This window comes from Gadus chalcogrammus, chromosome 6, assembly GCF_026213295.1.
Source record: "Gadus chalcogrammus isolate NIFS_2021 chromosome 6, NIFS_Gcha_1.0, whole genome shotgun sequence".
Taxonomy (NCBI): Eukaryota; Metazoa; Chordata; class Actinopteri; order Gadiformes; family Gadidae; genus Gadus; species Gadus chalcogrammus.
In genome coordinates, this window is record NC_079417.1 from 3,878,611 (window position 1) to 3,891,679 (window position 13,069).

The 13,069-nt window shown below is 48.0% G+C and overlaps 1 protein-coding gene across 1 annotated transcript; it reads left to right on the forward strand.

The window, feature by feature from the left end:
• The first annotated feature begins 10,987 nt into the window (after positions 1-10,987).
• LOC130384253 (free fatty acid receptor 2) lies at positions 10,988-12,160 on the forward strand. The gene has a single exon (XM_056592361.1). It carries the CDS (start codon positions 11,066-11,068, stop codon positions 12,158-12,160), a length of 1,095 nt encoding a protein of 364 aa, XP_056448336.1. The 5' UTR covers positions 10,988-11,065.
• Positions 12,161-13,069: the final 909 nt, after the last annotated feature.

Consider the following 13,069-nt stretch of genomic DNA (forward strand, 5'->3'; position numbering starts at 1 on the left):
GAGAACCCTTGCTTTGAGTTCCTCTCTACTGTAAAGTCCTCTCAAAGAGGGAGGTGAGGCCCCATTTACACAAAGGGAAAACGCTGATATTCCCACGCAGTTTGGTCTCTCATTTACACAAAAACGCTGTTTTTGTCACAGCAAACGATCATTTCTAAAAACTCCGGCCAAAGTGGAGATTTCTGAAAACGCCGGTTATGTGGTGTCGTGTCAACGGATAGAAACTGGGTTTTAGGTTCTGAAACGTCACATCATGCGCCAGGAAAGGCTTAACGTCATATGAGCGCCCTATGTTTACAGTTTGTTTGTTACAGGAAGACGCTCGTGTTATCCGTTGTTGTTGATTCTGAGGATTCTGATTGGCTTGCCTGGCTTTATCCTTCTCCCTACACTGCCGCCCATAGGTTTGCCATAGTTATAATGGCGCTCGACGGCGTATTTATGCGTTTTGATGTAAACGACAACTTTTTTGAAAACGATGTCGTGTGCACAATGTTATTTTTGAAAACGGAGGAGGGGAAATATTTGTTTCTATAAATACCCTGCTACGTATAAACGTGGCCTGAGAGTGAAAATCTTTTCCCTATGAATGGGACACCGGTAAAATCAATATAATCCAAATTAGCGTAGCGAACGTGCTCCCCTACATCACACACAGCACCGACGCGTCTACACATACAGGAAGAAGCCTACTGCTATTTTCATTCGCGTTTGAAAATGTCACCCTTGTGTCGAAAAACAAGACGACCCGCACACTCAGATCGTATAGTTAAATCCGGTCAACGGTTCAATAAGTTAACATAATCTATAACTGTTTGAGAAACATGGAATAATTGCCGCTTGCCGAGTTCGCAAGGTATCCTGGGTAATTCGTGACACTCCCCTGAGCTGCGAGTGAGGTACCGAGCTGGCTAGCTGGCGAGGGATGATTTTAAGGGGAAATAGGCTCTCCCTCTTCCTCCCCAGGTATTGGAACAACCTACCCCTGCGCGGGAATGCGCAAATTCTAGGACTAGGGGGAGTAAAGGGACGGGGCCACAGCCTCCACCACTCTTCTGTATGCTCTCACTTGGTTCGTGATGGCAGTGACGGTGATTATGGTGACGGTGCTGCTAAAGTGGCATTTCAGAGCAGGTTGTCAACCATGACGTTTCCCCCTAACTCAGGCTTTTACTTCTTCTGTGTTTCTCCAGAACCAGACTCGCAGAGATAGGCCTCATTGACGAACAATGTCCCCTGTGTGCGGCCGCGGTACTCCAGAGGCTCTGTGACTTCAGGGGCCAGGATCAGGCAGGAAGACCCGTCTCCACCTCATGGCCTGTCCTGTTGAGTATTAACGCTCCTATTGAGTGTTGAGTGTTGATTTAAGAGGCGTTGTCACGCAGTGTGTGAACACATGGGCGTGGTCGTTCCTGGGCTTTCCCTCAGGAGCTATGCATCACATGACCTAACAGAAGGGAGGCCTCTCCAATCCCCGGCCCCCTGCTGGCCAAAGCGTGGTATAACTACACATGCTGGAAGGGCTTCGAGAGGAAGAGGAGGACACGATCACAGGAGTTACGGTACGACCGAGGGTGTTTTATTACCTGGAAGTATTTATCTAATGGTCCGCTTTTACGGGGCCTCGGCAGAGGAGCCCGGGGGGGGGGGGGGGCAACAGGGGGGGCAACAGTAAGCGCTTGTTAAATAATCCCTTTTTATGGTTCTTAAATGATTGGGTAATCACAGCACGGGGTCGCCACGGAGTCACCCGGCGTAGCACCGCCTCGACCGGATGGGAAATAAACGCGGTTAACGCACCGAGACACTGGGAGGAAGACACAGGGAATGTGATTTAGTGTTTTTATTTACTGCCATTCTTTGTGATTGTTTACTCTCAGGGAACGATTGTACAGTGAACAAAGAGGTTTTATAATCGGTTTAACGTTAACCCCTATTGTTATTTAAATCTCTTCCATGAAATGTAGGACATCGTTTACATGACATTTTAAATGAATGCAAAGCTTTTTAATAACTTCAATAATTTCTTTGGCAAAATAAAACGTTTGAATGTCAAGAGTAGGCCTACGATAAGTAACATCCAAAATCCCCCAATTACCTCTCGAAGTTGTTGAGACGGCTGGGCAATGAGGGCCATCCCTGTAGTGAGAGGGATTTAATCAAACGATAACCAAAATAAGCATTACATATGCAGACGCCACCGTTCAGCTCATATTTTATCGTCCCGCAATGGAAACTCACTATGCATCAGGGCATGATATACATTAAAAATAGATGGTACTTAGAAAATACTGAACTCTGCGGTATTGAAAAACCCACCGTCCCGCGGTCTACAGAGAGTTATTTGAGTCGCCATTTACTTGTATTTAGTGTTGGCATAGGCTGCCGCTACATGATTGCCAATGTCAATGCTATCCTGCGCCCAGACTATTAACTGTTTAATTACGATGGCCCCTTAAATGCCCCCCTTATGTTATCAGGTGAGGGAGAACCCAAACAATTACATTATTTATATATTATAGCCTAATTCCTTTTTTTTTTATGCGTCGAAAAATATCTGTGGGGGTAAATAACATTGGAGGCGGGTTTGTACTTCAGTTTGTATGTTTGTTTGTGCATTATTCAAGAAAGACTAGTTTGAGTTACAGATCTTAGCTGGAATTAAGATCACTATCTGCTGTCAGGGAGGGGCCACTTTCAGAATCATTAGTGTGTCAATACTGCCGGTTACTGGGTTACTATGTGTGTTTGTATAGATGTATCTGATGGGTTTTTAATTAAGATGTATTTTATGGTCTGTATAGGATGCTGCCTCACAGGACTATTTAAAAGAACAAGAGCCTTAGGAATCAAATGAGCTGTTTAGACTTGCTCTGTCTGCACGGACAGAATAGGCCTACCTAATAAAGCCGTCTGAACTTCTGTTCTGAACAAGGAGCCTGACTTTTTCGCATCGACTCTGTAAAGTTCCTTCTGTTATTTGTCCTTCACACGCCGTGTGCTATTTCTGTTCCCAGTCCACGCCTCTGATAAGTACTGAACGGGCGCCCACGTCTGCTCGGTCTTCTGCTGATGTGCGAATCGGTACAGGCATCAGTTTGGTATTTCCGTTAATAGAGTGAAAAATAAAGTGTGTGTGTGTGTGTGTGTGTGTGTGTGTGTGTGTGTGTGTGTGTGTGTGTGTGTGTGTGTGTGTGTGTGTGTGTGTGTGTGTGTGTGTGTGTGTGTGTGTGTGTGTGTGTGCGCGCGCGCGGCCCTAGCCTCGGATTAGCGTGTAGATGTGTCTCTGTGTGGCGACGCGGTCGCTGTGACTAATGGCGATTGTTTTTGCGTCCCTTCGGGGCTCCAAATGAAAGGCAAACATAATTCTATATCAGAGTGTAGGGGACCCCAGTGTATGATTACAGCTCATCCACAATGGAGGACCTCCTCCTGGTTGTAATGTCACTCGGCTGAATATCCTCACTGTATTTCACTACATTGTGTTCTACCTTACCTCTGAGTGGAAATTACAATATTACAGATTCACTGCAGCATACGTAGCTGTGCTAAAATAAACCCTTTTCTTTTAGATTTCTGACATTAGCAGTGCACTGGTGCTCATGAACACTGGGGTTAAAGAGAACTAGCCAGAGTCTTTGAGGCGCAACACTTAACATGGAGAGACACGCACGCACGCACGCACGCACGCACGCACGCACGCACGCACGCACGCACACACACAATAACACCAATAACCCACCATTCACAGTAGTGTTACTAGTAGAATCAAATATTTATATTCTGAATGTCTCAAATATGGTAGACGATATATCTTTATATATTTAATTGATAATAATATAATAGATTTAATTGAAACTGTCCTCAAACTCTAAGCCTTTACGAAGGATGTGCCAAACTTCGCGGTTGGCTATTAATACGTCTTAAGTTCTGTTCAAATATTTTATATTTAAGACTACATAATACATCAATCCCAGCCAGTAAACCCCTTATTAAGTCCTTGTTTTAAGTCCTCTTGCCTGTCTTTATATACAAGAAAGGAGACGTATAGACGGGTTATAAATACACACGCATAGTTCAAGGAAGACGTTTAGAGAAGATCACAAGATACTCGACATCACCTCCTCTTTCTGTCTACTTCCTTCAAATTCATATTCAAGTGTGTCAAGTTGTGACAACCTAATTGTCACAAGCACATACAGGATGCACATCAAAATATATCTGCGAGAGATTAACAATTTTCCTCAGATCAAGTGTTGAGTAAAACGGTATTAAGAGTTTATGTCAAAGTGTAGTTTCATATGTTATATAATTACATAATATACTCTAGGTATATGACGTACTCATAAAATAAATACAATGAAGTCACATTAGACACCTACACTAACAAATGTACATTAATTCATTAAAGGAACCAATTTTGATTTGCACATATTATTAAAGAATTTGTTTTAACCGAGCACACCTTTAGTGTCTATGATGAGGAGTGTTCGGTCCATGCTACATAGAGATAAGAGGTAGGATAAGGAGAGAGAGAGAGAGAGGGAAGACTTTCTGTGGAACATTATTTAGTTTTAACAGGAAGAGTGGATCAAACTAAAGTGAATTAATGTTTGTTAAGACAAACGTGCAGAAAGTTCCAAGATAAACAGAAACAGTCAAGACAGCACTAGACACAAATGTTTCTTACTTTTTAACTACATCAACCATTTTCTTTCCCGTCCTTGCATCCTTGTCCGGGCCTAATCCCGACCAACCAGACGGGACGTTTAGAAGAAAGGCCTGCAGTGTTCTGTAAGGCCGGCTGACATTTGGAGACGAGGCTGTCTCATCCCGCTCTGCCGTGTCTGATGAGGACAAGGGTCCGGACGGAAATGTCTTCAAAAGCGACATTTTCTATTAATGTGAAAATGGTGGCAGCCAGATGTCGGATACTTTTTCTGCTGTGTTTATGGTTTGACATGTTTGTTTCAAATGGAAAATATAAACACTTTTTTATTAGGAATGCATTACATTTTTAGTCTGGAATTGTATTTTGGGGTGAAAATGTAGCAAACTTAGAAAAATCGTAATTGGAATAGTCGCTGACATCCCTCTGATGTCACAGCGGCAGAGGAAGAAATTCGTGGCGTTTTGAACGTTTCATCTAAGGCGTTCACGGATAAAGAAGAAAAATGTGCCAGGAAAAAGAGACGGGGGGGCCTGCAAAATACGTGTGCATGTGGTGACGTCTTTTAAGTTATTGGTAACCTGTCCTCAATCAGAGTTTAATTCAATCTTCTTGCATTTATTTTGAATATTGTGTGTGTGTGTGTGTGTGTGTGTGTGTGTGTGTGTGTGTGTGTGTGTGTGTGTGTGTGTGTGTGTGTGTGTGTGTGTGTGTGTGTGTGTGTGTGTGTGTGTGTGTGTGTGTACGTGCCTGTGTGCGTGTTGTACTTACCTCCAAACTGTCTGTACGACTCTCATTTGAATTCATTTCGCATTTGCGCTACAAAGTAGCTTTTTTTTTATATTTTATCAACTTTCCATCTAGATAATATCATTTCACCATACAGAACGTGCTGCCCAGTTGCTTGCTTGTTTATTTATTTTGCCGGTGACTTGAAAATTAATCAGCTGTATTTTTCTGTTCTGACGGCGTCAGCAGACTCGCTAACACAGGCACGCTATCTCCATTAGCTGTTTACTCTGCATTTGATAGATGGAATATTTGCCGTGCCGGGCTGAGGCTCTGACGTGGTTATAGAAAAAAAAAGAAAGAAAAGGTTGATGTAAAATAGTGACATTTTTGTTGTTGTTAAAAGACACCACAGCGCTTATCGGGAGGCACAGAAGATGCTGAGAGTGTGTCTCCTCTTAGTGGTGTTCCTCCAGTCAGCTCTCGTCTCTGATCCCGGAGCACAACAACATTGGGCTTTTCTTGTCAATCACTCGATATAACAGTAGTTAAAAAACATTCTCTCTCTCTCTCTCTCTCTCTCTCTCTCTCTCTCTCTCTCTCGCTGGTGGACGTTTTTCGGCTTTGAAGCTGCGGGCGGCAGAGGAGCTGGTGGTTAGAGGTCGTACGTGAAGGCCATTTGTTTATTCGCAGAGGTCGTACGTGAAGGCCATTTGTTTATTCGCAGAGGTCGTACATGAAGGCCATTTGTTTATTCGCAGAGGTCGTACGTGAAGGCCATTTGTTTATTCGCAGAGGTCGTACGTGAAGGCCATTTGTTTATTCGCAGAGGTCGTACGTGAAGGCCATTTGTTTATTCGCAGAGGTCGTACGTGAAGGCCATTTGTTTATTCGCAGAGGTCGTACGTGAAGGCCATTTGTTTATTCGCAGAGGTCGTACGTAAAGGCCATTTGTTTATTCGCAGAGGTCGTACGTAAAGGCCATTTGTTTATTCGCAGAGGTCGTACCTAAAGGTCGACCGATTAGTTTGACAATAGAGTTTCTACGCAGAGGTCGTTAACGGAGGTCACTGCATGTTGTTGTTCCTCTGATTGGCTCGTATCGGGGCCAGGGTGGAGTCAGGACACCAGTGTCTCATGGTAACCCAGTTAACTCCAGAAAACATTTGCCATGTTTTCCCGTCTCTTGGTAAGAGTAAACTCAAAACACTCCCCTGATCTTTAGCTCTCAGGCGCCGGTGGGAATGGCACTCGATACGACCGCTGACAGGATCCATTCTTCAAACGTGTGATTTGGCCTCAATCCCCTCGGGTCGGATTGGCCCGACTTACAAGGGATGACATCACTTCTTTCTCACCCTATTGGTCGATCTGGACCCATTGCCCGCTGACCTTTTGACCTGGGACAACAACCCAACAAAAAAGCGACGGGCGTGATAAGAAAAACAAAAACGATCCTGTCTTCCATGTGGCATCGCGTCCGTCGAAAGTGAACGCGAGCGAACGTTACTGCTCCCGTGACTACAGAGTGCTATCTACTCTTAGGGGATGTAGAAAGAGAGCCTTTCATCTCTCCATCCTTTAAATTATGTTGTCTTTTATTTGTACGCTTGAGCCCTTAATCATAGTTGGTGTCTCTCAAAGGGGCTTCTCAGGCCCCTGTGCTCTACGACGTCCCCTAGTAACCCTAAACCCTCTCAAGAACTTAAAGGAAGAACTCCCCCAGAAGATACACAGAGACGGATCACAGAAGAGGGCTCCCTCCAGGGAGGTGTCCCCCTTCTGCGATGATCCTCCTCCGGTTCTCCCAGGGTTAGGAGGACATTAGGTGCATGCACACATCAACGGTAGGATCAAATACGATCCTACATCGCCACTGATGGGCTGAGGAGCCTGGTTCTCTTTCTCGGCTCAGTAAACAAACGGCGTGTGGTTCCGTGGACGGAGGTGTCACGGCGGGATTGTAACCGTGTTAGACGATATTCTGACAAACACTGCGCCGTGTTTGGGATTCACCCGTCCCAGATCTCCGAGTGCGTTTCACGGTCGATACCAGCGGTAGAATACAGACCACACTGCCTCCTGAGTTCTGACGAGAGCAGGTTAGAACACGACAAAGCGATCAGCCTGAGGTATTGCCTTGTTCCCATTAGCGCGGGTGAATAAAATGATGGATATTATCTGATTTTGAATGATGGATACTATCTGATTTAGAACGTGGTCCACCACAGCTCAGCAGTGGTGAGAGAGCCAAATGACTGAGTTAATTTCCCATTCGACAAACAAATTTGAACGTGTCAGTTCGGTTAACTTCTCGGTCCCGACATTTGAATCCTGACTTTTAAATTGGAGAATTCCAACGGAATAAGTGCAGTGATTACATTTTCACAGTAAAATGATTTCAATTACCCAAAAATGGCGAGGATCAAATTGAATACATGCCCCCCCACTCTCTCTCTCTTTCTCTCTCCATCTCCGTCAGACTCTCTCGCTCATTCTGGAGCCCCCACCTTCTGTCTCGGGGAAATCAAATGTCCTTCCTCTTTCATAGAACAGAACACGTCTATTCACGGTCAAATTGTCGGGCGATGTGTGAAGCACGGAAGAGTTTGTCAACCTCAAACACCTCGGCCTTAGATGGCAACTTCTAGTTTCCTTAAAGTTAGTGTCTCTGTATTCAATGTCTAACCCTTTTGTATGCTCCTTCATTTCTTATCTCTTTAGTCAATGCCTAACTCCTACCTTCTCCTTAATGACCCGTGTGTATTCACTGTCCAACCCCTACCTGCTCCTCAATGACCTGTCAGTGTGTATTCACTGTCCAACCCCTACCTGCTCCTCAATGACCTGTCAGTGTATTCACTGTCAAACCCCTACCTGCTCCTCAATGACCTGTCAGTGTATTCACTGTCAAACCCCTACCTGCTCCTCAATGACCTGTCGGTGTGTATTCACTGTCCAACCCCTACCTGCTCCTCAATGACCTGTCGGTGTGTATTCACTGTCCAACCCCTACCTGCACCTCAGTGACCTGTATCTGTATTCACTCCCTACATCGAATCATTTGTGAATGTACCAAACATAGAAATTCACATGTCATCTCCGCCTTTGCGATTGAGATCATCACTCCACTAGAACCCCTGTAAAATAAATTGAGGTAAATCTTCTGATAAAACACACTTATTTAATATTTAACCAGAAATGTGGTTTTGAGAAGTGTAAATTAGTTAGTTCAGTCCCGGAGTCCTGCTCCTTATAAATATTTGAACGCTCTCTAATTGAGTTTCTGTTCGCCGCCGCCGCGCCTCCTCCGAGCTGTGATTCATTATATATTGATAGATATATATTTATTTACTTAATGCTCATTGTTAAAACCTTTGGGTGAGGCGAAGAAAGGAAGGAGAGGGATAGGAACCGGCTCTTCAAACATCAAAGGGATGGTGTGTCAAAACTTCCTTTAAGTCCCCGAGTGGCCTTACCTCACACAGTGTGATCGGGATCGAACACAGAGAGTCTCCAGCAATCACTCCTCCTCGACCTCATTTGCATAGTCCACTCCATATTTCAAAAGACCTCTGTGCCCACACAATCGTGGCACTTGGCACACACACACACACACACACACACACACACACACACACACACACACACACACACACACACACACACACACACACACACACACACACACACACACACACACACACACACACACACACACACACACACACACACACACACACACACACACCGGTCATTTCCCGGGCAGGAAATTGACTCTGGGCGGACGGTATAGAATAGACAGACGCTGGGCACACCCCGTATGGGCGCAAGGGGGACGGACGTAACGCAGATCATAAAGGCTCCGCATGATGGCCAGCTGACAGCACAGCCGTGTTTGTCTTGTTGCACCACGGCCTCCTCCTGACCCCACACACTGACACACACACACACACACACACACACACACACACACACACACACACACACACACACACACACACACACACACACACACACACACACACACACACACACACACACACACACACACACACACAGGGCGGCACCATACAGTCTATCAGACCGTGGGTAGGTAGTACAGCCTGCAGCGTACATCTCTGACCCGAGAACCACCCAGCAGCGACCAGATGGTTGAATAAAGTCCACCAAATCCAACCACCTGCACGGACGTACCCACCGGAGACCTCGGGGCCAGCCCGGGAGGCGACCGCCTGCTCGTTACCACGGAAACTGCGGTTCTGACGGCGGGCGGGAGATAAACGGTGACTGTGACACCCCCGAACGATGGTGTCCGTTATCTGGACTGGACGTTTGAATTAGCGCCGCTTAAGCGAGCAAGCAGACGGAAGCTGAGTTGCAGAGTGTTGCACGCGGGGGTGTTGCACGCAGGAGTGGTGCAGACAGCGGCCTTGCAGACTGACGGAGAGGAGAGCGAGAGAGGAGGGTGGAGCGAGCGCCTCGCAGCATGTGTTACTTCTCGCCGAGCCACAAGGTAATTCATCTGAAATATGTTCGACTTTTCTCGAGCATGTTCTTATAATTAGAGTGCAAGGTGTGTATGTTTTAAGGGGAATCATGGGATGTATGTACGAAGTGTTTGAGTTATTTACAGTGAGAAAAGTTGGTGAATGCATGTGTGCTTTGTATGCAGGTGTAGAATGCATGCGTGTCCGGTTTGGATCAACTCTTCCTGTAGTGGTTGAAGAAGGGCTCTTTGTCTGATAAAGGAAAGTCTTAATTAACATTTGTCTTAATGGTCACCTCTTTAAGTCCCACGTATGCCCATTTAGTGCGTGCTGAATGAACTTGTATCAAAGCCCCTTGTGGAGTAACTGTTTTATCCTCCTGAACGTTTTCATATCAGTGAAAAATAGATATTTAATACTGTAGGAGTAATCTAAATTATTCATTCGTATTATAAGACCAATGGGGGGGGGTGAGGAATAGAAAAGGCAGAAGTCAATAACAGCTGTTTGAGTGTGAGTCGTCATTTCATTTACGGAGATCATTATTTCCACAACCTGTTCGCTGTGGGTAAAAAGGAGATAGCCGGCCATTTGTGATAAGGCCTTATTGTTCCGTGTTTATGGCAGCGAGGAAGCAATAAGCGCCGCCGGTGTTTGTACAAACCCCGCCGGCCCTGGCAGCCTCCCTCTTTGATAGAGGCGGCTCTGAACATCTTCTGACGCCCCCCTCTGAGTCCTGACTCACACATCCAGACCAAAGTTTGTGTTCGGCTCGACACAGCGGCAGAGCTGCTCACAAATGACTCGTCTGGACACACGGGGCTGCTGGGGAAGCGAAGAGCCGTGCTCTGGCCCCTCCCCCTCCCCCTCCCCGAACTAATCCCTCTGTTCTCTCCCGTCAGCCGAGCCGACGTCCCGGGGGCTGCTAGCGAGCCGCCGCCTCATCAGCAGTGACGTGGGGGGACCCCGGCGCTGTCTGTCTCCGTTTGTTCCACGCCGTTGACCGGCGCGAGGAGCTGGCTGTGTGACACGTGGACGCCGCGCTCCACAGTCCCCATCGCTCCCCGGGCGGGGTGGGGGGGGGGGGGGGAAAGCTATGATGTAATGCGACGCTCCCCCCCACCCCAAGCACCCACCCAAGCACCCACGGCGCCACCGCCAAATCGCCAGCGCAGCCATGCAGGACTGCCACACGGGGTTGTGCCTCTCGGTCTACGTCATCACCTTCGTCACGGGCTTCCCGGCCAACGTGCTCGCCTTCTACACCTTCTGCGGCAAGGTGCGCAAGAAGGCCACGCCCATCGACATCCTCCTGCTCAACCTCACCGTCTCGGACCTGCTCTTCCTGCTCTTCCTGCCCTTCAAGATGCAGGAGGTGATGAACAACATGCTGTGGGAGATGCCCTACGCGCTCTGCCCGCTCTCGGGCTTCATCTTCTACACCACCATCTACAACAGCACCTTCTTCCTGACGGCCGTCAGCGTGGAGCGCTACCTGGGAGTGGCCTTCCCCATCCAGCACACGCTGCGCCGCCGGCCCCTGTACGCCGTGCTGGCCAGCCTCTTCTTCTGGGTCTTCTCCATCGCCCAGCTCAGCATCGTCTTCATCATGCCCTTCATTGGCAACGAGGGAACCTCGCCCGGCAACGGCACCCACGGCGGCAACCCCAATGATGCAGGCAGCGGCAGTGGCAGTGGCAGCGGCAGCTGGGCGGTGGAGATGCTGCAGGAGGACCCCTCGAGCCGCTCGGGGGACCCCCGCAGGGAGTCGGTGTGCTACGAGAACTTCACGCCGGCCCAGTTGGCCGTCCTGCTGCCGGTGAGGCTGGAGCTGGGCCTGGTGCTCTTCTGCGTCCCGTTCCTCATCTGCAGCTTCTGCTACATCAACTTCATCCACATCCTGTCGCGGCTGAAGCACATCGGCCGCCGCCGGAAGCTGCGCGCCATCGGCATGGCCCTGGGCACCCTGCTCGTGTTCGCCGTGTGCTTCGTGCCCTACAACGTGTCCCACCTGGTGGGCTTCGTCACGTGGCGGAGCCCCGACTGGCGCGACAAGGCGCTGCTCTTCAGCACCTTCAACGCCTGCCTGGACCCGCTCATCTTCTACCTGTCGTCGGCGGCGCTGCGGAGCGTGGTGGGCGGCGTGGTGCAGGGCGCCCGGAGGAGGCTGGCCGGGTGCTGGGCGGGCTCCGCCAGCCTGCGTCCCTGGAGCCGAGTGAAGCCGCCCTCGCCGGAGAACGGCGAGAGACGGGAGGCGATGAGCGCTATCTGACGTTAGCTTAGGGTGCGGGTTGGCCGCTAGCACGATTTTATCAGCCATTATGCTATTTGACCCTATCTGACCCTAGCTCAGTGCTATCGGGGATGCTATCTTGATGCTATCTGACCCTATCTAACGCTAGCTCAGTGCTATCGGGATGCTATCTTGATGCTATTTGACCCTATCTAACGCTAGCTCAGTGCTATCGGGATGCTATCTTGATGCTATTTGACCCTATCTAACGCTAGCTCAGTGCTATCGGGATGCTATATTGATGCTCTTTGACCCTATCTAACGCTAGCTCAGTGCTATCGGGATGCTATCTTGATGCTCTTTGACCCTATCTAACGCTAGCTCAGTGCTATCGGGATGCTATCTTGATGCTCTTTGACCCTATCTAACGCTAGCTCAGTGCTATCGGGGATGCTATCTTGATGCTCTTTGACCCTATCTAACGCCAGCTCAGTGCTATCGGGATGCTATCTTGATGCTATTTTGACGCTATCTCAGTGCTATCGCAGTGCTAGATGAAGCTATCATCTGATGGGATCTGATGGTAATCTAAAGCTAGCCGTTGCTACCTTGATGCTGTCTGCCGCTATCTGAAGCTATCTGGCACTATCTTAGTGCTGTCATGATGCTATCTGAAGGGTTGGGAAAAGACAAGTTACTTTTTTCCTCCTGTTTGTTGAAATGCACGTCACAGAGAAGGTATCACACATGTATTGAGGCGCATTGTGTGTTTACAGGTCTACATGTTTGCCCGGTAATCTGCTGGGTAACTTCCTGCCAAGATTAGAGACAGGAAATGGAAATCGACGCGTCAAAACAAGAGTTCTTCAAATTGGATTTCTCCAGGTGCTATCTGACTTTTATCTGGAGCGGTAAACGTGCGTAGAGCCATTCACTCGTAGACTGTCT